This window comes from Loxodonta africana, chromosome 4 (assembly GCF_030014295.1).
Source record: "Loxodonta africana isolate mLoxAfr1 chromosome 4, mLoxAfr1.hap2, whole genome shotgun sequence".
Taxonomy (NCBI): Eukaryota; Metazoa; Chordata; class Mammalia; order Proboscidea; family Elephantidae; genus Loxodonta; species Loxodonta africana.
This window is the reverse complement of record NC_087345.1, coordinates 10,890,599-10,917,918: the sequence shown is the minus strand read 5'-3', so window position 1 is coordinate 10,917,918 and position 27,320 is coordinate 10,890,599. Positions and strand designations below refer to the sequence as shown.

General features: G+C 52.5%; 3 protein-coding genes across 11 annotated transcripts; 2 read left to right on the top strand and 1 right to left on the bottom strand.

The window, feature by feature from the left end:
* Nucleotides 1–924: 924 nt before the first annotated feature.
* On the bottom strand, nucleotides 925–10,345 carry NAGA (alpha-N-acetylgalactosaminidase). Of its 3 annotated transcripts, none has more exons than XM_003419733.4 (10): nucleotides 10,253–10,345; nucleotides 9,597–9,679; nucleotides 8,704–8,839; nucleotides 8,073–8,244; nucleotides 7,443–7,620; nucleotides 7,006–7,100; nucleotides 6,284–6,445; nucleotides 3,307–3,504; nucleotides 2,080–2,223; nucleotides 925–1,578 (listed from the first exon to the last, which is right to left on the bottom strand). In XM_003419733.4, the coding sequence occupies exons 2-10, from the start codon at nucleotides 9,610–9,612 to the stop codon at nucleotides 1,444–1,446; spliced, it is 1,236 nt and encodes a 411-aa protein (XP_003419781.1). In that variant the 5' UTR covers nucleotides 9,613–9,679; nucleotides 10,253–10,345; the 3' UTR covers nucleotides 925–1,443. The 3 variants fall into 3 exon arrangements, with proteins under 3 accessions (XP_003419781.1, XP_010597601.1, XP_023415646.1); XM_010599299.2 differs by having other exon boundaries at nucleotides 10,262–10,280; XM_023559878.2 differs by lacking the exon at nucleotides 9,597–9,679 and having other exon boundaries at nucleotides 10,253–10,288.
* Nucleotides 10,346–13,475: 3,130 nt separating this feature from the next.
* PHETA2 (PH domain containing endocytic trafficking adaptor 2) lies at nucleotides 13,476–22,092 on the top strand. Of its 7 annotated transcripts, none has more exons than XM_064283429.1 (4): nucleotides 13,476–13,661; nucleotides 19,029–19,110; nucleotides 19,681–19,793; nucleotides 19,896–22,092. In XM_064283429.1, the coding sequence occupies exon 4, from the start codon at nucleotides 19,924–19,926 to the stop codon at nucleotides 20,701–20,703; it is 780 nt and encodes a 259-aa protein (XP_064139499.1). In that variant the 5' UTR covers nucleotides 13,476–13,661; nucleotides 19,029–19,110; nucleotides 19,681–19,793; nucleotides 19,896–19,923; the 3' UTR covers nucleotides 20,704–22,092. The 7 variants fall into 7 exon arrangements, with proteins under 7 accessions (XP_064139499.1, XP_064139503.1, XP_064139501.1 ...); XM_064283432.1 differs by lacking the exon at nucleotides 13,476–13,661 and adding an exon at nucleotides 13,744–13,844; XM_064283433.1 differs by lacking the exon at nucleotides 19,681–19,793.
* Nucleotides 22,093–22,387: 295 nt separating this feature from the next.
* Nucleotides 22,388–27,281, top strand: SMDT1 (single-pass membrane protein with aspartate rich tail 1). Its single transcript, XM_003419731.4, has 3 exons — nucleotides 22,388–22,653; nucleotides 24,534–24,675; nucleotides 25,810–27,281. Exons 1-2 carry the CDS (start codon nucleotides 22,468–22,470, stop codon nucleotides 24,669–24,671), a joined length of 324 nt encoding a protein of 107 aa, XP_003419779.1. The 5' UTR covers nucleotides 22,388–22,467; the 3' UTR covers nucleotides 24,672–24,675; nucleotides 25,810–27,281.
* The last annotated feature ends 39 nt before the right edge of the window (nucleotides 27,282–27,320 follow it).

Genomic DNA, 27,320 nt, shown 5'->3' with positions numbered 1-27,320 from the left:
AGGGGAAAGCTAGAGCAGAAATTGGAAATGAAAGCCAGAGGGAGGGAGCCAAGGACCTGTCATTTTCTTTACTTAGACTGCTACCCCTTTCCCTAGGGGGAACAGGAAACATACTTAAGGCACAGAGAGCCCCTGGACTTGTCTTTGGAAACAGCTGGGGGATTTGAGTCTCCTCTGGGAGAGGAGAAGCTAAGGGAGAGAAGGGCTAATGGTGCAGCCATGAGAGAAGAAAGCAGGTCAAGGTGCTGTGGCCAGGGGGCAAGGCTGGGCAGAGGACAGGCTGTAGGGGTCCCTGTGGGAGAAAGGCAGAGCTGAGGCCCCAGCCCCAGAGCACTACCTGTCTGAACAAAGCCCTGTCAGAAAGGGGTTGTTGTTAGTTGCCGACTCATGGTGACCCCATGTGCAGAGTAGAACTGTGCTCCATAGGATTTTCAAGGCTGTGACCTTTTCAGTGGATTGCTGGGGCTGTCTTCTGAGCTATCTCTGGGTGGGTCTGAACCACCAACCTATCAGCTAGTAGTTAAGTGCTTAGCTGTTTGTACCACCCAGGGACTCCTCAAAAAGGGATAGATGAGCTGAAAGGTGCCTAAGACAATAACACGAAGTTCTTAGGAGATCAGGCCCTTTCACAGTGTGGCTGGCGGAGGTAGGGGTGGCATCTGAACTGGAGAGGGGCATGTAGGACAAAGAGGGGCCTGGGAAGACTGCTACCCTGCCACACCACCACCATGCCGGGCAGAGGCAGAATGGCTCCCTGACATGAGGCTGGCATTTCTAGAAAGAACCATCTGCACTGGGAAAATGAGGGGCCAGAAGATGCCACACATCTCCCATGTGAGGCAGCCTTTAAACCGGCACCCGGAACAGTACCACCCAGAATCCACACCTGGAGACGGCCAGGCCCCAGGTCCACCTTACAACAACTGGACTCAAGAACAGCTTTATTGATGGCTTGAAGGCACCCATGTCTCTTTTTGACCTTTACTTCCATGCAGTACCAGTTGGCAAGGCCTTCTCCAGGTAGGAAAACCAATCACGCAGATCAGGGAGACCCCTGACAGAGGTCAGATTTCCACTAGAAATGTTCCAAGTCCTGATTTCAAAGTCAACAAAGACAGGGTCAGAGGCTGGGCTTCCGTTGGGAGTAAACCTGTCTGCAGGGGCTCAAGAGGCTGGCCGAATTGTTCAGCAACGTCTGTGGGGCCGTCCAGACAAGGTAAAGGCCAGAAGGCTACGGGAAGTTGCCCTGAGACAAGTTCCCAAATGTGTTCACACTTGGGGAAGGCATGGAACCTGGCTCTGAGATTACAATTTGAGCATGATGGGGTCAGGACCCAGGCAGGGCTGGGAGCAGGAAGCCCTGCCCACTGGCCCTCGCCAAGCTGAGGCTCCACAGCCGGGGCCCAGTGGTGCCACCACAGCCTCTGTCACATAGCCAGTTCCTCACTGCTGGGGCATCCCAAGGTTCTTGGTGGGATACAGGTACCACATCACCACCCCTGAAGGGTTGATGACCACCGTGAAGTTGGTTTCGTTGCGGAGGCCACTGATGATTTCACCCGTGTAGACATTCTGGGCCTGCAATGGGGAGGGACATCACCAGTGCCGTCAGCATGGCTGCATAGAGACCCCTTCAGAGGATGGTGAAACCTGGACTGTGGCCTGTCTGTGCTGGGCCTCCCATTATGCCTAGAGAAGTGGGAGCCTGGCATTTCCCATCACTCCTCCACCAGCAATGCCAAAGAGGCCCAAGCAGAGGCAGTGAGAGAGGCCCAGCCCACAAAGAGGACCCTGAGGGGCATGCCAGCAAGGGGTACCCGACAAAGGATGAGCATGGCCTCAGAGGCTAACAGGGCTCATGTTTATACATGGCAGGTCGGCTTGTGCAGCTTGGAGACAGTGCTGCAGAGCACCAGCTAGAGCCCGCCTACGGCCAGCCTCCAGAGGACGGCCAAGGCCCCCAGCTCAGAGAAGGCCACGTGTGAGCAAGGATGGCCCTCAGCACCCAGCACCCAGCACCCATCCAGGGAAACCGAAGCCCAGGGATGGGCGGGGGCCTCAGGAGACGGTGGCCCTCACCTCATACACGTTGGAGCCGGTGAAGTTCAACTTGGCAAGGGAGGAGCGGTAGCGGTAAGGCATATCCGTCCTGCGGCTGAAGAAGACCAGGGCGCTGGCCCCATTGGACAGTGGCCTCATGAACACATCAATGTAGGATTTTTCCTGCATGCAGAAGATGACTACTGACTGGGGTCCCTGCTCAGGTAGATCCTGAAGTCCCCCCCAGGCCTCCCTGGAGCTCTGGGTCCCTCCAGCCCACGCTCCATGTCACAGAGACTTATGGAGCACACCACAGTCCTCCAGTACCCCAACTTCTCCAAGCCTGCCTTCCTGCCTTCCCTGACACAGCAGATGCTCATTCGTACCTACCTACTGTGCTGGGCCCCCTGCTACGACAGAGACAAATGCCACATAAGGTCCTGCCTCAAAGAGCTCGTAGGGTAAACGAGAGGGACAGACACAGAAGCGGTGAAGTTAGGAGAGTACCACGTGAGTGTTGGCCCTGAGGCGGCCGTGGTGCTGGGTGGAGGTCATCCAGTGGGCACCGTGCACTGTGCCTCAAGGGGTGCAGGAGGGTGCACTCCAGTGTCCAGAAGGTCCCCAGGCCCAGCTCTACCACCAGCTCCTCTGACGGCACCACCAGCTCTACAGGGGCCTTCTAGAGTTCTACCGTCTGGGCATTTCTTGTCACAGAGGCAGAGATGTGTGCAAAGAGCCCAGGCTTGGAGGAGACACTGCTGTACGGCTGTCAGCTGTGTGGCCTCGGGCGAGAGTTACCTGTGACTCACTACATGTGTTTTCTCATTAGTAAGACGGGAGGGAATATCCACCCTTGCTGAGGACATGTATCTAGGATGCACAGCACGCAGTAGGCACTCAGTCAACGGTCACCGCTAGTAGTAGTAACAGTAATGCTAATAGTAGTAGTACTAACAGTACTAGTCTTTGGCAAAAACAACTCCTTGAAACCTGGACGGAAGCCCTACTTCTGTGTGACATCACAGCAAGGGGCCAGAGGTCCCCATGGGCACTTGTGTGGTGGCCGCCTCCCTTCCCAGCTCTCGCTCGGGCACATGGAACGAGGTGGTCGTCGGAGCAGCTCGGGGCAAAGCGCCCACCACATGTAATAGGAGGGGTGGCCCTGGGGAGGGCTGGGCAGGCTTCAGAGTCCCACCCCCCATGCAACCTCAGGCCACCCAAGCCCAGTTCCTCAGCCCTCCCCTTCCCTCCCCCACACCCCAGTACCTTGAGAATCCTGCGTCCCTGAATGCCTAAGGGGTCCTGGTGGATTTTGATCATGAGAGGATTCTGCAGAATGTCCACGTCCTTGGGGGAGATGGTCCGCAGGTCTGTGGACATGAACAGGGGGGCCGCCAGCACTGTCCACAAGGCCATCTGGGACTGCGCTTCCTCAAAGCTGAGGCCAAAGTTCCCAACGAGCAGCTGTTGGTCAGAGAGGGGCAGTCAGCTCTGCCCTCTGCAGGGAGGCCAGCACAGGGCTGGCCTCAACCAGAGGCCCACGCAACAGAAGACAGGGTGGGGGAGGACAGCCAGGGTGGGGGCCCGGCCTAGTGAACACCACTTGCAACAGTGTGAGCCTGGGAAAGCTGAATCACTTTCCACGTGAGCCTGTGTTTTTTAACCCAGAAAATGGGCGTGATAATATGCTCTGGGGTGCCACATGGTGTTCAGGTGATCCAGTGGGATCCTGCGGCCTAAAGCATTTATAAACTGAGACGCGGTGCAAGTGGAGAAGTCCACTCCAGGCCTAGACAGTCCCTTCTCACGCCACTACCACCCACCTGCCCTAGCCACAGCTGTCTGGGCCAAGGAGGGACCGGTCCACAGGTGACACAAAATCACCGCTAATGCAACACTGCGAAGGGCTTTGTTGTTGTCAGCTGCCGCTGAATTGACTCCAACTCATGGTAACCCCGTGTGTGAAAAATATACAGTTTTCAAGGCTGTGCCTTTAAGAAGCAGATCACCAGGCCTGTGTGTCTTTCAAGGCACCTCTGGATGGGTTCAAATCGCCAACCTTTCAGCTGGTAGTCAAGTGCCAAACCATTTTCGCCACCCAGGGGCTCATTACGTGCTTTTTCCTAACAATTTAACAAAGCGCTTCATACATGCCGAACACTGTGCCAGGCATTTTAAAGGGTTATCTCATTCAACTCTCAAAACAACCCCGTATAACAGCAAAAAGATGGAAGCAACCAAGGTGCCCATCAATGGATGGATGGATAAATAATGGTATATTCACACAATGGAATACTACACATCAATAAAGAACAAAGATGAATCTATGAAACATTTCATAACATGGCAGAATCTGGAAGGCATTATGCTGAGTGAAATTAGTCAGTTGCAAAAGGACAAATATTGTGTAAGACCACTATTATAAAAAATAAAATATTATAAGAACTCGAGAAATAGTTAAACAGAGAAGAAAATATTCTTTGATGGTTACGAGAGGGGGGAGGGAGGGAGAGGGGTTTTCACTAATTACATAGTAGATAAGAATTATTTTAGGTGAAGGGAAAGACAACACACAACACAGGAGAGGTCAGCACAACTGGACTAAACTAAAAGCAAGGAAGTTACCTGAATAAACTGAACGCTTTGAAGGCCAGCGTAGCAGGGGCGGGGGTTTGGGGACCATGGTTTCAGGAGACAACTAAGTCAACTATCATAAAATCTATTAAGAAAACATTCTGCATCCCACTTTGGAGAGTGGCATCTGGGGTCTTAAATGCTAGCAAGTGGCCATCTAAGATGCATCAATGGGTCTCAATCCACCTGGGGCAAAGGAGAATGAAGAACACCAAAGACGCAAGGTGATTATGAGCCCAAGAGACACAAAGGGCCACGTAAACCAGAGACTACATCAGCCTGAGACCAGAAGAACTAGATGGTGCCTGGCTACAACCAATGACTGCCCTGACAAGGAACACAACAGAGAACCCCTGAGGCAGCAGGAGAGCAGTAGGATGAAGACCCCAAATTCACATAAAATACCAGACTTAATGGTCTAAGACTGGAACGACCCCAGAAGTCATGGTCCCCAGACCTTCTGTTAGCCCAAGACAGGAGCCATTCCCAAAGCCAACTCTTCAGACAGGGATTGGACTTGACTATGGGATAGAAAATGATACTGGTGAAGAATGAGCTTCTTGGATCAAGTAGACACATAAAGACTATGTGTGCATCTCCTGTCTGGAGGGGAGATGAGAGGGTAGAGGGGGTCAGAAGCTGGCTGAATGGACACGAAAAGAGAGAGTGGAGGGAAGGAGTGTGCTGTATATAGCAAGGTGTATGTAGGTTTTTGTATGAGGGGCTGACTTGATTTGTAAACTTTCATCTAAAGCACAATAAAAATTAAAAAAAAAAAAACAACCCTGTATAAAGTATCCTCTGTTACTATTCCCATCTTCCAACTGACAAAACTAAGGCACAGAAAAAAATGAAGTAGCTTGCCCAAAATCAACGGCAGAGCTGGAGCTAGAGCTCCAAAGCAGGCCTAGCTGTTTCTCCAGGCGGCCCCTCCACCTGGCCGTACAGGCAACTATTCTAATCACCATTGGTAGTCAGTGCTTGCTGCCTAAGTGAAGAGATGGCGATAAAGCTCTAAGTCCTGCCTGTGGAGGAGGGCAGAGCTGGGAGGGCTTCGCAGAAGGTGACGGGGCACAGGCCGTTGAAAGACGAGCCAGCGTTAACTGGGCTGATGAGGCAGTGGGCAGTTCTGGCCCTGAGAATGTCCAGAGTGTGGAATATTCATGATCTTGACCCACAAAGGAATAACAACCCCTCCAAGAGTCACTACAGACCACGTTCTCAAGCTCCAGGGAACATCAGACCACATTCCCAAGCTCCAGGGAACATCAGACCACATTCCCAAGCTCCAGGGAACATCAGACCACATTCCCAAGCTCCAAGGAACATCAGACCACATTCCCAAGCTCCAGGGAACATCAGACTCGCCTGGGAAGACTGTTAACAATGGGCATTCCCAGGTCCCTCCTGAACATTCTAATCCAAAGGAGGGGGTGGGCCCTGGAAACCGGTTCCCCCGGTGACTCGGATGCAACTGGTTCAGGGACACACTTTGGAAACGCTGACCTAGAACTTGACAACGGGCATCCAGAAAGGAAAGGAATACAGGGCAGTGAGGGCAGGTCCATGATGGGTGGTGGGCCCATGGCACGCCCCTCCCCACTGGTACCATGTCTGGGTCGTTCCAGTGCCCAGGGCCGGCCACCGGCTGCAGTATATCCTGATTTTCCACAAACCAGTGCAGGATGGACAACACGCTCTTCCAGGAGTCCTGGATGTCGTCGTAGTTGCGCCAGAGGTTGCAGACGTTAGCCAGCAGGGTGTAGTTCACCTGCAAGTCGGGGAAGGCGGAGTCTAGCCCCCAGCACTGTGGCTCGGGGAGAGACAGGCCCCAGGAAGCCTGTTCAGGATGGGGAAGGGTCTGAGAGGCTGTGCCCTTCTCTGGGGCTTCCTGGGCCTCCCTTCTGGGTGCTGGTGCCAAAAGCCTGCCTGCCCTGCCCTCTTATGCCACCTGGGGTCAACCCACCATGCACATACCCACCATCTGCCAGCCTTTGCCCTCCCCGAGGTCTATAAGCCTGATCCTCCCCTTTCTAGTGCTGAGAGGCCCTTGGCGAGGTGTCCACAAGGCCCTCTGGATCCTGGCCCTGCCTGGCCTCACAGCCTCCTGGCCCTCCTAGCCCACTCAGTACACCATGGTTCTGACTACTTGCTGGGGGCTGTGCGTGGGCACATGCGGTTCCCCTGTCTTGGATATCAGCCCCTCTGGCCCACCTGACAAGGACTTCTTTTCTAGGGCCCTGGATTGGTGGTGGTCCTCCTTTGGGGCAGAGGAGGTAAGGATCTCTGGGTATGGGGAACACTGCCAGGTGGGCACACAGAATGGCTTACCTTGGGGGGAAGGCCCCCCTCATAAGCTGGCCAGCTGCAGGAGAAGGCAATGGGGCGACCTGTGGCATTCAGGGCAGCAGACATCTTGGGGTACCCTGGGAAGCCCAAATCCCAGGTTTCAGGACAGGAGAGGCACAAGAGGCAGCCTGGGGGGTGCTCAGCCCAAACCTCCAACCAAGTGCAAGGTAAGAGAGGCCCAAAGAGAGGTTCCTCCCCCTATACCCAGAGCCCTCATATTTCCTGGGTGGGCCATGGAGCCACCCCATCTTCAGGGAGCCTGGGAGCCAAGACCCCCAAGCCCCAGGTTGAGGGGAGTTGGGAAATACTACCCCCCAGAGACCACAGAGATGGACCAAGCTCAGCCATGTGGGCACACGGGCCTCGCAGTTCACCTCTCCCTGTATACCTGCTCACCCCCAGCCAGCTTTGGGACCCACCGTAGGCCCGCTCCAGAGGGGTGGAGTAACAACCGTCCAGCTTCAGCATGTCCACCTTCCACTTGGCGAAGGTTTGTGCATCCTGGACCACCCTGTCCAGTGTGGTGCCTGGGTAACCCATGCAGGTGAAGTTGCCCATGTCTGCATAGATGCCCAGCTTCAGGCCCAGGGAGTGAGCCTGTGGAGGGTCAGAAACAGACCCTCAGGGAGCCTCCTCAGGGCACATCTGGTCAGGCCCATTAAACCTCCAATGGCTCCCCACTGCCCAAAGGAGAGGGTCCCAGCTAGCTGGCCTGAGCTCCGCCAACGCACCCCCTCCCCGCCCAAACACACGCCTCTCCCAGAGGTGGTTTCTTGCCTCCAGGCCTTTGCTTCTGCCGCCCCCTCTTCCTCAAATGCCACCTCTCTGGGATCAGCTCAAGAACTACCTTCTCCAGGAAGTCCCCCCTGGAATCCCAGGCTGGATTCGATGCTCTTCCTGGTTCTCACCCACCACAGTGGGTCCAAACTAGGCATTCATCTGTCCATTACCCCACCACAGCCTGTGGGTCCTCAGGAAGGGATTGTGTATGTGAGCCCTAAGCAGGGTGGGGCGAGATGAGTGGTCTGGTCCCCAGGCCTAGGGCTCACATAGTCGGCCAGGTAGGCGATGCCACTGGGGAAGCGCTTGGGATCGGGCACCAGATTGCCACTGTCGTCTCGTCCGCCAATCCAGCAGTCATCGATGTTGAGGTATGTGTAGCCCAGGTCCCGCCACCCGTCCTGTGCTAGCCGGTCAGCCATCTCCACGAAGAGCCGCTCGCTGTCAAGGGGCAGAGGAGATGGGGGAGCTCAGTGCCCAGCCTGGCCTTCCCGGTCCCTTCCTCAGAGCTTCTCAGAGGTAGACTGGCTGCTCTGAGGAGTCCCTGCAGCCAGGTGAGGGCTGAGCCAGGAACTTGGGTGAATGACTGTGTAATGAGCTACAGGCAGGGTGGGGCGAAAAGGGTGGTCTGGCCCCAGGCCCCACAGCCAGTCTGGCCTTAACAGTTATCCCCTAGTGATTATCACAGGGACTAGATCCACTCAGGAATTTTGCCCCACAGGCCTGACTGTCCCCTCAGAGGCCCCAGGCAGGTCACGGGGCTGGGTGTCAGACCTTCCAGAAGTCCCCCTGACTGTGGTCTCTCTGGGGTGGGCAGCTCTGGCCTTGCCTTTTCTTCTAGCTGACCATCCACTCCCTGTCCCCACGATGTGGGGCTCATCACGCCGGGTGTGGTCTCACCTGATGCAGTTCTTCGGGTCCTCTTCACAGTCGATGTTGCAGCGGAAGCGTTCCCAGGCCAGCCAGCCCATGGGTGGCGTCTGCAGGAGCCCATTCTCCAGTGCCAGCACGTGGGTCACTAGGGCCATCAAGGGCACTGCCAGCCACATGTGGGGGGAGGGGGAGAGTGTGACTTTGAGGGGCTCCCATGCTCAGCCCTGGCTCTCACCCACCCTGCCGAAGCTGGCTGCCTGCACATTAGGGGAGCCAGATTCTTGGGCTTGAGGCGGAAATGGCTCCTCTGGGCTGCTGGCTCCTGCAGGGCGGGAAGGCGGAGGCGTCTGGTGCAAGGCAATGTGTCTGCACCCTGGCTCCCCGCAGGCTCTTGCCACTGAAGTGCTGGTTAGCAAAGACTAACACCTGAGGTCATGTCTTCCCCTGACCAGCTGCCACTCGCACACAAAGGACTCGTCAGTACTTTGTGGCCAGACGCCAGGGCGCCTTCCTTTCCATCACAGCTCTCCAAAAGACCTCAAAAGGGCTTGACAAGTCAGCTAGGTTGGACCTACACCCAGCCGGCTCACCTGGCCCAGCCCTATCCCCTGGGGCCTCAGTTTCCTTTCCTGTAAAACAGTGTTGTTATACTGACTTTACAACAGGGTCAGTATCACATAAGATGGGACCTCAGCACTTTGGAAGGAGCAGAGAGAAGTGAAGAGGTCTCTCTCTGGAGGAGAAGTGAGAAGGGAAGAGGTCTCTTTGGAGAGGAACTGACCCTCTTCCAATTATAAGGGAGAGGAACAAGTCTCCCCACATAAAAGAGGCCGAGACACTAAAAGACTAAAAGTTGCTCCAGGTAGCCCCCACCTCCAACTGGTCACCTACCCTCCCAGCCACACCACCTGTGTGGGTACCTGTCTTCTCCAGCATTGCTCCGGACTCAGCAATTCAGGACCTGACCAGATCTACTCTGCCTTCACCAGCTTTATATGTCTGCCTTTAAAAAACCAAAAAACAACAAAAACACACCCCTTGCCATCCAGTTGATTTCGACTCACAGTGACCCCACAGGACAAAGTAGAACTGCCCCACAGGGTTCCCAAGGAGCAGCTGGTGGATTTGAACTGCTGGCCTCTTGGTTAGCAGCCAAGCTCCTAAGCACTGCCCCACCAGGATTCCATGCTGGCCTCCGGAAGCCGAGAGACCTTAGGAAGGCACTGGGCTCACTACAGGCTGGCTAGCACTGCCGCCTTTGCCCCACGCTCGGCCCCTAAGCCGTCCTCACTGCCCCCCGCCAGCCCAGGCCAGCACTTCCCGGAGTCTGAGTTCTCCCTCCAGAAACACTAAACGAGGTGTCTTTAGACGTTAGACTTTACCCTCTCTGCGCTGTTGGGGAGCCCCTGGGCGGGGTCAGAGAGGGGTATGGTCGGCCCAAGGACGCCCAGCAGGGACCGAGGTGTGGGGCCGGGGCTAGGCTCCGGGCTCCCCGACCCCGGGCCTGGGTTCCCGTCCCCAGCCCCCGAGAACGGCAGGCCCAGAGGCCCCCGAGCCCCCAGCCCTCCGCACTAACCCTTCGCACCGGCTCAGACCCACTGCCCCTTCTGCCTCCGCCTCCAGCGACTACTGGCTCAGTCACCTGATTCGCCAAGCCCTTTCCGCGGGGGGCGGGGCCTTACGCCAGCAAACCTTCCCGGCGCAACCTATCAGAATGCCCCTAGCAACGTCATGCCCCGCCCCCTAAGAGCCCCATTCTCCTAATGCCCCGCCCCTCTGAAGCTCCGAAAGCCCCGCCCCTTTGAGCTCCAGCCCTGCGCGTTCCCGAGGCGGGCACGAGCAGAGCGGGGTTGGGACGTAGTGGCCCGCATGCCCAGGTTACCTCGGCAAGGTTCATGAGGGCGGGGATGGTGCCCAGCACACAGTAGGTGCTCAATAACTATCTGTGGAATGACTACAGAGGATTTTTGTTAGGAAGAAATGAGAGAATGCCCAGGAACAGGGTCCACAGTAAACCGCACAAAAATACTAAAATTCCTCGGGCTGGGAAGATTCTGACTCACAGCGACTCTACAGAACAGGGTAAAACTGCCCCATAAGCTTCCCAGGCTGTAATTTTTTTCAGAAGCAGACTGACACATCTTTCTGCCACGGAGCTTTCGGTTAGCAGCCAAGCTCTTTAACTACTGCGCCACCAGCGCTCCTTTCAAAAATGCTAGTAGATGATAATAATCACCACCCGGAGGTGGGGAAAGGCAGCCCGGGTGGAGGACAGAGTTCCCGGAGAAGCCAGGAGGCTCTCCTCCTGCACCTGACACAGGGCCACCTCTTACCTGCCCAGGGACTGCCGGCCCCGGGGCTCTGCATATTCCTTCTGTCCTTCATTCATCAAATATTTATTAAGAAACTACTTCCGCCCAACACTTTATACTGAGTATCTTCACTTGGTTTTTATCTTCACTTGGATGGCCAGTGACAATCTCAAACATGAAAAGCCACTAAACCAATGAACTGGGTTTTTGTCTGTTAGCACCTGCTACCTTCTGTGTCTCAGTTAATGGCAACTGTCCTTCCAGGTGCTCAGGGGAAACCTTGCAGTCGTCCTCCCTCCTCTTTCCCACAACCAGTACATCCATCCAGGGGCGGATTAACCAGCAAGCACGGTTGGCACAGGCTCACTTGTGTTTACTTACTAATCTGTAGTCCACAATTTCACCCCATTACTTGTGTTTATTACTAATCTGTAGTGTACAGTTTCACATAAGTTTCATCACATCTTTGATGGGGTGAAAAACAGGTGCAATTGTGCACTACAGAATAGTAAGTAAACACAACCAAGCCCATGAGTGCCTTGCTTACGGGGTGATCCGTCCCTGCATCCATCCCTCAGTAAATCCTGTGCTCTCTACATTGAAATGGATCTTGAACCCGGCTACTGGGAGCATGACTCTCCCTGTTCCCACCCTCAGCCCAGCTCCCACATCTCACCTGGATTTTGACCACGGCCTCCTCTCTGGTCTCTTGCTCCCACCTACATTTATTCTTTTCACAGCAGCCAGGGTGAGCCTTTAAAAAGTAACAGCTCAGATCACTCCTTGCTCAAAAACGCTGCAACAGCTGTTCATCTTACTCTGGGGTAAAAGTGAAAGTCCTCACAGCCTTACAAAAGGCCACCCCACACATTCTGACCTTGTCCCTACAACTTGACCCCTCCTCACCACCTCCCAGCCACACTGGCCTCCTTGCAGTTTGTCAAATACAAGTGGTATACAATACGTCTGCCTCAGGGCCTTTGCACAAGCTGTTCCCTCCAACTAGAAGGCTCTTCCTCCAGATAGATCAGCATGGCTGGTTCCCTCATCTCCTTCAAGTATTTGTCAAATGTGAAGGTCGTGTTCTCAGTGAGGCCTATCCTAACCATTCTGTTGCAAGTTGCAACCTCCCCACCCTCACAATTCCCAAATCTGCCTTGCTTTGCTTTATTTTTTCCACACTACTTAACCACCTTCTTACCACATATCAAAGATCATGGAGACGGCACAGGACTTGACGATGTTTTGTTCTGTTATAGTGAAGGTCACCATGAGCTGGAGCCTACTGGATGGCAACTAACAACAACTATCATCTTTGAACACATGTATTGTGGTTCACTGTCTATTAAAGGAGCCCTGCTGGAGTAGTGGTTAAGAGCTACAACTGCTTATCAAAAGGTCAGCAGATCGAATTCACCAGGCACTCCTTGGAAGCTCTGCCCTTTAGGGTCACTATAAGTCAGAATCAACCAGAGGACAGTGTGTTTGTTTTTGGTGGCTAAACGGTTAAACACATGGCTACAAACCAAAACGTTGGTGGTTAAAACTTACTCAGCTGTTAGGCAGGAGAAAGACCTGACCACCTGCTCCAGTAAAGAGTGAAGCCAGGAAAACCCTATGGGGCAGTTCTACTCTGTCACATGGGGTTGCTATGAGTAGGAATTGACTCCCTGGCTCCCAATAACAACCACATTGTCGATAAACTGAATAAAGTTCAGTCTGGGAGAGAGACAACAGACAGAAAATCAACACATAAGTGTGGGAAAGTCTCCCATAGTGGTTAGTGTTATAAGGAAAACCCAGGAATGTGACAGAGACTTGGGTGGGCTACTTTAGGGTGGCATGGTCTGGGACCACCTCCCTGAGGAGGGGACATTCGAGCTGAGACCTGAATGATGCAAAGGAGCCCTGCAAAGGGTTGGGGCAGGAGAAGGAGTGTTCTAAGCTGCAGGACCAACCTGTCGCTGTGGAGTTGATTCCAACTCATAGTGATCCTATAGAATGAAGTAGATTTGCCCCAGAGGGTTTTCGAAGCTGTAATCTTTACAGAAGCCAGCTGCCACATCTTCCTCCTGCAGAGCGGCTGGTGGGTTTGAACTGCCCAGCGACTTAACCACTGCGCCAGGAGGGCTGCTCAGGCTGCAGGGTCAGCTAAGGGCAAAGGCTCTGAGGTGGGAACCAACAAGTTTCCCGGGCACCTGTTCTGAGCTCACCGGCTTCCAAAGCCTTCGGGAAACCCCCAGCCTCTAGTGTTCTTTTGTTCATTCCTGCCGCTGACCGGGTTCCTGGCAGAACCCTGGGGGCTGTGAGCGGTTCGCAGGCCAGCGGAGGTGGCAGAAGCAGAAAATCCTCAGAGGCCGAGATCTAGCCAACCCCAAGTAGGCCCAGGAGTAGGGCTTGGTCGGCAGGCTGGGACGCTCGGCGGGGGTTGCCCGGCGGGGCCTCGCGGGCTGGATAGGAGCCCGCCTGGAGGAGGCACCCGGGGATGAGACCTCCCATCACCGCAGAGGAGGGAGGGAGAGGGGCAGACTCGGGCTCTCCCGGCGGTGGGCTGGGAGCCTGGGACGGAGGTTCACGGGCTGCCCAGTGTGGAACCCTGGGCTCAGGCAGGTCCCCGCCCTCTCAACCTCAGTTTCCCTCCCGCGAGGGGCGGCTTCGTGGAACCGAGGCCTGGTGAGTCCTGGGCGGGGAGAGGCGGGGACCGTAACCCGAGCCGCCCGGGCGGGTCTCCCGGCTCTCGCGGCCACGTTGGCGGCGCGGGCGCAGACGCGGGGTCGCGAGCCTGCATCGCCGGGATGGGGCCGCAGCCCACCCCGCGGGCCGTCCCGGGGCTTTGGCGCGCGCGGCGGCGCGGAGGTGAGAGCGGGCCCGGCGGGCTGCGGGAGGAGGCGGCCGCGGGAAGGTGTGGTCCGCGGCGACGTGGTGGGACAGCCCTGCGGCGCGGACGGGGAATCCGGGGGCGACGGCCGGGCTGGGTCTCCCCGCCCTGGCACTGCCCGGGAGGCCCCACGCCCCGGCCCGCCTCTCCTCCAACAACAGAATCCCGGAAGGTGGCGGTACCCGAGGCTGCGCTGGGTGGGCCGCCCGCCTCGCACCCTCCGCCGTCGGGAGGGGGCTCCGCAGGCACGCGCGGGGGAGGCAGGGGCAGCTCCGGGCCTGGACCCTGCCCTGTTCCCCCGGCGAGGCCTCTGCTTTGGCGAACATCAGGGGCTCCTCCTCCTCCGAGAGGCCTTCCCGGACCATCCCGGCCCCTGCTTGTTTCTCCGTAGCCCTTATCATTTACAAGCCTTTAGGTTATTTATTTTTCCTTGTTTACAGCCCCCGCTGGAATGTAGGCTCCTTGAGGGCGGGGAACTTTGTATTACGAGCTAATTCTACACGTACTTCCGAGGGCCTCCCTCGGCCTGCGTGGTGCTGCGTGTTGGGGGTCTCTCTGCGGGTCCTGCCCTCATGGAACACGGACTCAGGGAGGGTGGGACGGCTGTCAACGCAAATGAGATCACTGTGGGAGGAAGGGAGTAAAAACTGTGTGAGGGGGCTGTTGGGTGGGCCACCAAATATGGTGATCTGGGAGGCCCCTTTGGTTAAAACAAAAAAAAACTCATTGCAGGGGAGTCAATTCCGACCCATAGCGACCCTACAGCACTGAGTAGAACTGCCTCATAGGGTTCCCCAGGCTATATCTTTATGGAAGCAGACTGCCGTGTTTTTCCCCCAAAGAAGCAGCTGGTGGGTTCCAACCGCTAGTCTTTCCGTTAGCAGCTGAGGCCTTAACCACAGCACAACAAGGGCTCCTTGCCCTTCTTACCACATAACTTAAACAGAAGCTCACAAATACATGTATGACAAGGGCTGGATGGAAAAGCAAGGAAACCATGTTGTTGAGTGCCCTCCAGTCGGTTCAGGCTTCTAGAGACCCTACGTACAATAGCACCAAACACTGCCCAGTCCTTCCCCACCCTCACCATCTTTGCTATGTTTGAGCCCATTTTTGCTTTTTTAAAAGAGGTTTTTTGCAGCCGATTTGCCCAAGGCAATGCATGGCTTGATTTCTTGACTGCTATTTCCATGAGTTCTGATTGAGGACTGAGTAAAATGAAATCTTTGAAAACTTCAATCTTTTCTGTTTATTGTGATGCTCTTTATTGGTCCGGCTGAGGATTTTTCTTTTCTCTATGTTGAGGTGTAATCCATACTGAAGGCTGTGGTCTTTGATCTTCATCAGTAAGTGCTTCAAGTCCTCTCTCTTCACTTTCAGCAAGCAGGGTTGTGTCATCTGCATAACACGGGTTGCTAATGAGTCTTCCTCCAATCCTGATGCCCTGTTCTTCTTCATAGAGTCCAGCTTCTAGAATTATTTGCTCAGCATGCAGATTGAATAGGTATGGTGAAAGAATACAACCCTGACGCACACCTTTCATGACTTTAAACCACGCAGTATCCCCTTGTTCTGTTTGACTGCCCCTTGATGTATGCATAGGCTCCTCATGAGCACAATAAAGTGTTCTGGAATTCCCATTCTTCACAATGTTATCCATAATTTGTTACGATCCACACAGTGGAATGCCTTTGCATAGTTAACACAGGTAAACATCTTTCTGGTGTTTTCTGCTTTCAGCCAGCATCCATCTGACATCAGCAATGATTACCTCATTCTACGTCCTCTTCTGAATCTGGCTTGATTTTCTGGCGGTTCCCTGTCGATGTACTGCTGCAACCGTTTTTAATTATCTTCAGCAAAATTTTACTTGTGTGTGATATTAATGATATTGTTTGATAATTTTCACATACTGTTGGGTCACCTTTCCTGGGAATGGGGGTAAATATGGATCTCTTTCAGTCAGTTGGCCAGGTAGCTGTCTTCCAAGATTTCTTGGCATAGACAAGTGACACTTCCAGAGTTGCCTCTGTTTGTTGAAACATCTCAATTGGTATTCTATCAATTCCTAGAGCTTTGTTTTTTGCCAATGTGTTTAGTGCAACTTGGACTTCTTCTTTCAGTACTGTTGGTTCTTGATTATATGCTATCTCTTGAAATGGTTGCATGTCAACCAATTCTTTTTGGTACAGTTACTCTGTGTATTCCTTCCATCTTCTTTTGATACTTCCTGCATTTTTCAATATTTTGCCCATAGAATCCCTCAATACTGCAACTCGAGGCTTGAATTTTTTATTCAGTTCTTCCAGTTTGAGAAATACCAAGCGTGTTCTTCCTTTTTCTTTTCTAAATCCAGGTCTTTGCACATTTTACTGTAATACTTTGTCTTCTGGAGCCGCCCTTTAAAATCTTCTGCTCGGCCTTTTTTCTTCATCATTTCTTCCATTTGCTTTAGCTACTCAATGTTCGAGAGCAAGTTTCAGAATCTCTTCTGACATCCATTTTGGTCTTTTCTTTCCTGTATTTTTTTAAATATAATTTTTATTGTGCTTTAAGTGAAAGTTTACAAATCAAGTCAGTCTCTCACATAAAAACTTATACACCCCTTGCTACATACTCCCAATTACTCTCCCCCTAATAAGACAGCCCGCTCTCTCCACTCTCTCTTTTCGTGTCCATTTCGCCAGCTTCTAACCCCCTCTACCCTCTCATCTCCCCTCCAGGCAGGAGATGCCAACATAGTCTCAAGTGTCCACCTGATCCAAGAAGCTCATTCCTCACCAGCATCCCTCTCCAACCCATTGTCCAGTCCAATCCCTGTCTGAAGAGTTGGCTTTGGGAATGGTTCCTGTCCTGGGCCAACAGAAGGTCTGGGGGCCATGACCACCGGGGTCCTTCCAGTCTCAGTTAGACCATTAAGTCTGGTCTTTTTATGAGAATTTGGGGTCTGCATCCCACTGCCCTCCTGCTCCCTCAGGGGTTCTCTGTTGTGTCCCCTGTCACGGCAGTCATCGGTTGTAGCAGGGCACCATCTAGTTCTTCTGGTCTCAGGATGATGTAGTCTCTGGTTCATGTGGCCCTTTCTGTCTCTTGGGCTCGTAATTACCTGTGTCCTTGGTGTTCATTTTCCTTTGATCCAGGTGGGTTGAGACCAATTGATGCATCTTAGATGGCTGCTTGCTAGCGTTTAAGACCCCAGATGCCACTCTTCAAAGTAGGATGCAGAATGTTTTCTTAATAGATTTTATTATGCCAGTTGACTTAGATGTCCCCTGAAACCATGGTCCCCAGACCCCTGCCCCTGCTACACTGGCCTTCGAAGCATTCAGTTTATTCAGGAAACTTCTTTGCTTTTGGTTTAGTCCAGTTGTTCTTTCCTGTATTTTTAATTACCTTTTGCTTTCTTCGTGTATGATGTCCTTGATGTCATTCCACAACTTGCTGGTCTTCTGTCATTAGCATTCAATGTGTCAAATTTATTCTTGAGATGGTCTCTAAATCCATGTAGGATATACTCACAGTTGTATTTTGGCTCTTGTGGACTTGTTCTAGTTTTTTTTAGCTTCACCTTGAACTTTCATGTGAGAAATTTAGGGTCTGTTCCACAGTCGGCCCCTGGCCTTATTTTGACTGATGATATTGAGCTTCTCCATCATCTCTTTCCACAGATGTAGTCGATTTGATTCCTGTGTATTCCACCTGGCGACGTCCACATGTATAGTTACGATTCATGTTGGTGAAAAAAGGTATTTGCAGTGAAGAAGTCGTTGGTCTTGCAAAATTCTATCATGTGATCTCCAGTGTCACTTCTATTAAAAAAAAAAAATTTTTTTTTCCCAAGGCCATATTTTCCAACTACTGATCCTTCTTCTTTGTTTCCAAATTTCAGATTCCAATCACTAGTAATTATCAGTGCCTCTTGATTGGGTGTTGGATCAATTTCAGACTAGAATTTGGTAAAAATCTTCAATTTCTTCATCTTTAGCCTTAGTGATTGGTGCATAAATTTGTTTAATAGTGGCATTACTGGTCTTTCTTGTATGCGTATGGATATTATCCTATCACTGACAATGTTGTACTTCAGGATAGATCTTGAAATGTTCTTTTTTACAATGAATGTGATGCCATTCCTCTTCAATTTATCATTCCTGGAATAGTAGACCATATGACTGTCTGATTCAAAATGGCCAATATTAGTCCATTTCATCTCACTAATACCTAGGATATCTATCTTTAAGCATTCCATTTTTTATGACTTCCAATTTTCCTAGATTCATACTTTGGACATTCCACATTCCAATTATTAATGATGTTTGCAGCTGTTTCTTCTCATTCTGAGTCATGCTACATCAGCAAATGAAAGTCTCAGCAAATGAAAGTCCTGAAAGCTTTACTCCATCCGTGTCATTAAGGTCGACTCTACTTTGAAGAGACAGCTCTTCCCCAGTCATATTTTGAGTGCCTTCCAACCTGAGGGGCTCATCTTCTGGCATTATATTGGACAACGTTCTGCTGCTATTCATAAGATTTTCATTGGCCAAATGTTTTAGAAATAGATTGTCAGGTCCTTCTTCCTAGTCTGTCTTAGTCCGGAAGCTCCGCTGAAACCTGTCCACCCTGGGTGACCCTGCTGGTATTTGAAATACCGGTAGCATAACTTCCAGCATCACAGCAACACGCAAGCCGCCACAGTACGACAAACTGACAAATGGGTGGTGGAAGCCATAAGGGCACTTAACTCAGGGATCTGACCTAGCTTCACGGGGTAGGGAACTAAAGGTGTAGACAATGGGACCCAGCTCCTTCCATTAAATAGGGTGTACGTACCTGTCCTAAGGAGCTCTGGTGATGCAGTGGTTAAGCTCCCGAATGCTAACCAGAAGGTCGGTTGAACCCACCAGCGGCTCTGTGGGAGAAAAGACCTGGTGATCTGCTCCCATAAAGATTACAGCCTAGGAAATCTTATGGGGGAGTTCTACTCTGAGTGACAATAGACTCCACAGCACACAGCAAAAGCAAACGCCTGGCCTGGAAGGGGAGGGGGTTATCGGGGGTCAGGGAGGCCTTCCCAGAGGAGGTGGTGGTTTCACTGGGCCCCAAAGAATATGTAGGAGTTCTCGTTCTTTAGGATGGGTTGACTGGGTTTGAGAATTGTTTTGCAGGCTCCCTAGGAACCATGTGGCCAAAGGGCTGAGCTGTGTGGCCAGAGAAGGTGCTTCTGCCCTCCTTCAGCGAATTCTGCCAGTAAGTGAGTCACAGCCACAACCTTTCCCAGAAGGTATGAGGGAATCTGGAGACCAGGCTTGGCTTCCTACCGGCCTTGTGATCTTGGGCAGTTCACCATCCCTGCTCCAGGCTGCGGTTTTCCATGAGTAAGGGGCACGGTTGGATTAGGTGCCATTTATGATCCTTGGGGGCACCAACTTTCAGTGGTTATGATTGGTTCTATTCAGCCATGCCCTGTGTTAGACCCACAGTTGTTTACAGAGCAGCCCAGTCCAACCCCACATTATGGAGGAATGAGGCTGGCCCACCCTGCCCCCACCTTGCCCTGAAGGCTGAAGATTCTTACTAAAGAACAACTGTGCCATTCCCACTTGAGGAACTGGCAAGGGCCCAGGGGGTCGCGGAAACCCTGGAGGTTGGCCTCAAGGTTGGGGCTGAGGGACCCCCAGATTAGGGGATGGTTTAAGTGCAACTGTGTCTCTGAGTTTGGGGTCCACGTCAGCCCAGCGGGGTTCCATTTCTTTGCATTTTAAAAAGCCTGGCCATGTCTCCTGGTCTGATACAATCGCATTATCCCTTTCTCTTGAGTCCTCGATGTCCAGTTGTTTTGCATGACCCCACAACAACCCTTTGTGAGAGAAGGCAGGAGAGATCAGCCCATTTCACAGATGAAGACACTAAGACCTCAGGTCATAGAGCAAGTGAGTTGGAGAGGGTCTCCTCCAGAGCCAGTGTGCTTTTCCCCACAGGGTCACAGGAGCTGCCTCCCTCTCTGATCCGTGGCCACCTCTCTCGCCTCACAGTTCTTCAAGGGCCTCCCCTGCAGGAGCCATGAAGCTGAACGAGAGGAGTGTGGCCCACTATGCACTGAGCGACTCGCCGGCGGACCACACAGGCTTCCTGCGCACATGGGGGGGCCCAGGGACCCCACCCACTCCCAGTGGCGCTGGCCGAAGATGCTGGTTTGTCCTCAAGGGCAACCTGCTGTTCTCCTTCGAGAGTCGTGAGGGCCGGGCCCCGCTGAGCCTGGTGGTGCTGGAGGGCTGCACAGTGGAGCTGGCCGAGGCTCCCGTGCCTGAGGAGTTTGCCTTCGCCATCCGCTTCGACGCCCCTGGTGTTCGGCCGCATCTGCTGGCTGCAGATGGGCCGGCGGCCCAGGAGGCCTGGGTGAAGGCGCTGTCACGGGCAAGCTTTGGCTACATGCGCCTGGTGGTGCGTGAGCTGGAGGGCCAGTTGCGTGATGCCCGTCAGACCCTGGCTTTGCATCGTCGCTCATCCCAGAAAACTGGCACCAGCCGCTATAAACCCCAGGCTCCTGACCTCTGTTCTCCAGGGCTGGAGAATGGTCACTTCCCCTCCAAGGACTGCAGCCCTGTGGGCATGGCCGAGGAAGGGGGCAGCAGGCCAGCAGGGTGGGCCTTGGCCGAGTGGGAGTTCCAGGGCCCTGCTAGCCTGCTCTTAGGCAGGGGACAGAGCCCCGTGTCCCCTGAGACCTCTTGCTTCTCCACTCTGCATGACTGGTATGGCCAGGAGATTGTGGAGCTGAGGCGGGGTTGGCTGCAGAGGGCCCGGGGGGGTCAGGCAGAGTGTGAAAAAAAGGACAGGCCCTGAGCCCAGGCCCCTCAGGGTCTGCCTGTCCTGCTGGTCAGGACACCTGGGTTTTTTCGGGAGTTGAATGTTTATTCTTTTCCAAGGTTGCTTTTTGGGGGTTTCTCTCCTTCCTGCAGCTGAGGCCTTCTCCAGGTTCCAGATACACACTCGTGCCAGGAGGGTACTTAAGAATCATTACTTCCGACTCCTCTATTTCCTGAGACCCAAAGAGGAAAGGGGGTCTCCTGACTCTGCACCAGACTGCTCCTCTCTCCGAGGATATTAATGACATGGAGGAAGCGCGAAATGTTACATGGCCACAAGCTGCCCCACCTTTCACCCACACACCAGATTCTGTAGCCACAATTTCCAGTGTGGAAGTCTGGAGTGCATTTAAATACCAGAGGTAGTCTGCAGTATTGGCTTGAGGTCTGACGTTGCCAGAGAAAGTGGGTTCATTATGTCATGGGGGTTTCTGGGGCCCTGTTCTTCCTGAGAGTGATGGGAAGATCATGCAGGGGATGCCCATTCTTCAGTCTGGGTAAGGCACTTCAGAGGGAGAGGGACTCCAGCCAACAGGGGATTTGCTAAGAACGTGTTGGGGCCCCCATCCTCTCTCTGGCTGCCCTGTCAACAGAAGGTGCTGGACGTTGCCCCTGCAGGGGCTGGTAGCTTTTATGTCAGCAGAAACCCTTCCTGTACACCATCCTCAGCAGCCAGCTTCTGGAGGTGGAACTGCCAAGTGGGAAGTCTAAAGAAGTGAGGAGGCAGCGTGGCTTCCCAAGGAAAGCCATCTGTTGCTTTGGTTCTCTGTCCTGGACATCCTAGGAGCTTGGACACAGGATTCCTGGTGTTGTGTGCTGAACTCTTCACTTCCGACTGGGCTCCCAAAGAGGTGTTCCTGCTTCTTAAGGTGCCAGTGAAAACATTTGGGAACTCCTTCACAGTCCTGCTGTCACCCCGGGCTTACCTGCCCAGACTCCTCATTGTCACTCTCACCAGCACTGGGCCAAGTATTTTTTTTTGGTTGTTCAGGGTGGGAAAGTGGTTGGGCTTATAGAGCCAGAAGCCAGACCAACCCTAGGGGGATGGCAGTGGCTGGATCAGAAGGTGCAGAGCCTAGTCAGAGACACTGCTCCCCAAACACACAGAATCTGCCCCTTCCCAGCCTCTCCCTCCCTTACTGGTGCCCTTGGGTAGCCTGACCTAGGCCCAAGTAGGCAGAGAGGCTGAGGCTCAGCACCTCTTATCTCCAGGACCCATTCCTGCCCGGTTTGTTTCCCAGGAAGAGGGGCCACCTTCCCAGCCCCACAGCCCGCTGCACAGACACCACAGGCCTTTGTTATCTTTGCTATTGTTGCAGCGCTTTTGACACAATTAAAACACTAAATAAAGCTTTTTTTTATCATACTCCTTTCGGTTCCTTAAGTTTACTCTAACAATCACCTGAAGCCTGCTCTGCCAAGCCCTGGCTGTTGCAGGCGCGGGAGCAGGCACAGAAATGAGACAGCCCCACCCGGACGATCTCAGTCTGGCGGCCCCGCCCACCAGAACCGGGGTGGGGGCGGGGCCGGGACACCGGACTCCTCCCCATGACGTCACCACGCCGGGCGGGCCCCTCTTTCCCATCGGAACAGGAACTAGGTCCACTGCGCAAGTGTAAGGGTGGAATTCTCATCTGATCCCAAGAGCCTCGCGAGACTTGTAGGTCGCTGTTCTTCCCAAGGACGTCACCGAGACCGGTCGGTGGGGTCCGAGTGCCCGGGCTGGGGGCGGGGCTGGGAGATGGCGTCCCGAGCGGCTCGTTGGCTGGCTTTGGCCACCGTCCGATCCCGGGCTCTCCGGAGCGGGCCGAGCTTGAAGAAAGGTGGTGATGTCTCCGCCGTACGAGGCGGCTCAGGTCGGAGCCTAGTACCGTCGAGGTCAGTCATCGTAACCCGCAGCGGCGCCATTTTGCCCAAACCGGTGAAAGTGAGTTTCTGCCTGGAGGCGGGGCGAAGGGGCCGAGGCCAATCGCTGTGGGGAGTGTGTGCGGGTCGTCGCTGATTGACAGGAGTAAAGGCCAATCATACGACCCCTTTAAATTGGAAGGCGGTGCAAGGGATAATTTTGACGGGTGGGAAGAAACGGTCGGGTTAGAACGCGGTTTTGGACCGGGTGGATGGGGATAGGAAATCGGGAGCCACAGTTGAGAAAGGCGGTGTTGTGCACTATCTTATGGTAAGGCGAAGGAACTCTAGTGAAGCAGTGGTGAAAGCGCTCGGATACTAACCAAAAGGTCGGCAGTTGGAACCCACCAGCCACTGCCGTTTTGCTGGACGAAGATGTGGCAGTTTTACAGCCTTGGAAACCCTGTAGGGCAGTTCTACTCCGTCCTGTAGGGTCGCTGTGACTCAGAATCAGCTCGATGGCGGCGTCCCCCCCCCACCCCCCCGGTTTATGGTAAGGTGTGTGGTGCCCTTTACCTTTGCAGCCAAAAGACCGGGCTTTATGAATCCATTATACAGATCGTGTAGCCTCCCTGCCCTATCTACTTCATAGTTGATGGAATGAAATCATGAATTGTGAAAGGACTTTGTAAATAAAGTGTACGACGGACGGGTTTTTGCCTTTTTTGAGTTTGAACCTATTGTTTAATTCATGTGATTTGCAACCCCGAGAGGTGTGTAGGGAAGTATCAGGACCCATGAAGACTCAAGGGCCTCAGCGGAGAGGCCAGTACCCAACGCTAGCAGCCGAGTTAGGTCGTGGAAGCCGGATTTCTTCCTGGTGCTTTCTCTCCGGGTACCATGCGTTTCCACATTGAATGCTATCCATACCTTTAGCACCCACTCCACCGTTGGGTGTGTCTATGTAAAATGGAAATTCCCTTACACCAAACAAGTTTGCTGTTTGACTCTAGGGCTATGTGGGAGTTAAAAAACAAATTCTTTTAAAGCTAACCTGGCCTAAGCTGGCGTACACAGACAAGTGGCTGCAGGGTTGTTTCAGTCAAGAAGGTGCAGGGTCCATGTTGAGGAAGTTAGCTGCCTTATAAAAAGGCACACAGCTGAAGATGTTTTTTTTTTGAGAGGGGGAGCTCCAGAAAAAGCCTAGGTAGCAGGAAAATTCAAGAGATGAAATGTTAATGAGATTTACTGATACTCCTAAAACCAAAACCAAACCTTTTGCTGCAGAGTCGATTCCAACTCATAGCAACCCTGTAGGACAGAGTAGAACTGCCACATAGAGTTTCCAAGGAACACCTGGTGGGTTCAAACTGCCAGCCTTCTGCTTAGTGTCCATAGCACTTAACCACTACACCATCAGGGTTTCCACTTAAATAGCTAGTCTTCAAGTGGAAAGACATGCCCACTTTTTCAAAACACACCTGTTCCTAAATTTTAATGTGGTGGAGATCAGATTTCTCAGGCATCAGGGAAGCTGTTATTTAATGAACTGTTTAGACTTCCCCTTCACTGTACATGTACATCTTGGAATCTCTTTCCATGAATTTTATCATCTTCAAGTAGAACTAAACTCTATTGGCCTAGTCCTTCAACCCTCTTAGTAGTTTCTCCTCACCTATTTGTCTGTAGCTATCTGTAAGGAATTACCAAGTTGTGCCCTAATTCTTAGATGTCTAGAGTGTTTTTTACATTTTTTTTCGGTACCCACTTCGATGGCCATAAAACCATCACTTCAGCTCCTCTTCTATTTTTCTTGCTCTGAATTTGGCCAAGGACTTTAAAATCAAGTTGCTTATGATGGGTCTGGGGTCCACAGGAGGGAATGCACCAAGAGGGCCAGGTCTTCTGTGGTCCTGCCAGCGTGGGCCCTGGAGCTCACAGCCACATTCTGACCCCCTGCAGATGTCCTTCGGCCTTCTCCGGGTGTTCTCCATTGTGATCCCCTTCCTCTATGTTGGGACACTCATTAGCAAGAACTTTGCTGCTCTGCTTGAGGAGCATGACATTTTTGTCCCGGAGGATGATGATGATGACGACTAAACAGGTAAGACTTCCTTTTCCCTTGGATGAACCAGGAGCAGGAAAGGGAATGCAGCATCTGAACTGTGATACTGTTCAGCCTGGTAGCAGCCCTGGGACCCTGGGAATAGGGACTCCGACCTTTAATGAACTGACTCATTTGGTGGCTAATGTTTTGTTTTGCCTTTTCTGTGTGTTACAATCTTACTGTCTTAAAAATTCCTTGGGGTCTCTTCCAACTAGGTCAGGATCCCAGCCAGCAATTTAGTTGCCCTTGATAATGTCCTTATTCTCTCAACCCACGGATTTCCTTGACAATGTAGTATGCCTTACACACCCAGCACAAACAGCTTCGTTTCAGCAGCTCTACACTGAAATGTAGAAACTGCAAGTCCTCACCACAGTTGGCTTGTTAGCAAGCTCTGCGCTAGTTCAGCCTGTACATGGGCACCACAGCCCTTCCCGCGGACCCCTGTGCCTCTCCCACTCGGCCTTCCTGTGCTGACCCCTGTGCTCTCATACATGCTCCAGGGCTGCTGCCACCAAGTTTCTTAATTACTGTCGTAGGAAAGGACACTCCTGACTCCTCAGCCTGGCATTCAGGACCCGCCATGATCTGGCCATACCGTTACTCCATATTCCCAACCACATACCTATTCCCAGCGTTCATACTTTCTCCATTTACCCATGCTCTTACCCACTCCAAGCACTGGCTCATTGTTCCTCCCACTTAGAAGGCTCTTTCCCACAGCTCTTTAATTCCACCCATTCTCCAAAGCCCAACTCAAATGCCTACTGTCTTTGATGAAGTCTTTCCTCATGCCTCCATTTCAAGGTGACTGCTCCTGACTGACTGACTAGTACCTCTCTTGTGACACTTGTTGTGTGCTTTAAAACACACACACACACACCACACACTCCAAAACACTACTAGACTATGAGCTTCTTGCTGGCAGGGAGCATATTTTTATATCTTTGGGACTCCAGTGCCTTGCCTGTGGTGAATGCTCAGTAAATGTGTGAATGAATAATCAAATGTACTGAGAACTGCCTTTCTCCCGCCATGTTTGGTAGAGCCACTTTCTGGAGTTCTCTGCCAGTACGTGGATGCAGGACTGCTTGGCTGCCCAGTTCACTGCTGCTTTTTCTTTTCTTACAGGGCATGGAGGAAGTACAGAAAGGAGAAAACACTAAGCAATGGTGATGCTCTCAGCTTCTCTTCCTTCCCTCTCAGCAGAAGGACCCAGGGAAAGCCCTCAGCCTCCCTCACTCCATGAGGCCTCTTGCATGGTTCATGACCATCGCCCAGATCCCCACGCTCTGGGAGGTTTTCTGCAAAGTGCTGTGCACTGAGTGCTGGAAAACAAGCAGTCCAGTTATGAATAAACATGATAAACCTCAGCTGTGTTCTGTACTACTGAACGATAGGCACTTAGGAGTATTTCTGTGGCTGAAGCTTCCCAATGTGAGCAGGCTCTAGACGCCAGTTTCTTGTCTCTGCTGTCCTTTCTCTATGAGCTGAACATATGGGCCACTGATTCACAACCCAGCCTCTCCAAACCCCTATGGGGCAGATCAGGAGTGGGTTAACCTGTAAGCACGGTATACACAGGGTTACTTGTGTTTACTTACTAATCTGTAGTGAACAATTTCAGTGAAAACCAGGTGAAGTGTTGCACTACAGATAAGTAAGCACAAGTAAGCCTCTGTGTACCTGGCTTATTGGGTGATCCGTCCCGGGGTCAGATCCACAAAGGTAATTATGGGGCCTGGGACTTATTATTTGCAAAAGCCCAACAGAAATTGTTTCTTTTCCCTCAGAAAAGCTGCACGGGTTAACTAAAACCTCAAGCTTTCTTTGTGTTCAGTGACACTGGCTGGTTATCACGTTAGTCATCCCGAGCTTTGGTTGTTAGTTTAAAACTACTTAAGAACTGTCATTATTAGAATGATTCTTTCAAAACTTGGGTTCCTTACGTGAAAAGACAGTAAAACAGGAGTCCTTTGTTCTGAAATGTTGGGGACTTTGGCACTTGTAGATACTGTAGCCCTTTCTCCAGCATCGGGACTGTCTAGGAAAGAGAACTCATCCAAACCAAACAGGTCATTTCTTTAACCTAGGTCAACAAACATTTATTCTCGTGTCGCACACCAGGGTTTGCAAAAACAGGAGGAAGGTTTCTGTTGTCTGTGTGCACACAACAGCTGTGTCCCTAGCAGGGTGCCTAACTGGGAAGTGAATTTTATTTTAAGAACTGGTGCTTGTTGCAAGTAGAGGAGCCAGGCCTGAGCAGCCATATTCCTCAGAGCCCAGGGAAAATCGCCCAGCTTGTTGCCTCTGCTGCTGTGCCTCTTAGTGCTGCCCTGATCCCTCTCTGACAGCAAGAGCTGGCTAATTTTGGATAATCCGTGCCCTGACACCAAGCTATCCAATCCTGGAGGCTGTAGAAACACAGCTAAATTAACCAAGTCATCCAGCCTCATACCCAGAATGACGGTTTCTGAGCAGATGGCCTTATCCTTTCCTGTTTATCAACATGCAAGGCTCTGAGAAAAAGGATCCGATCTAGTTTACAGGAAACATCACACTTCAGGAAAAGGGAAAGAACAGGTGGTGTGTACACCAAGACCCCACTTGTTCAGGCAAGAAGTGAGAGACGCTGCAGCAAC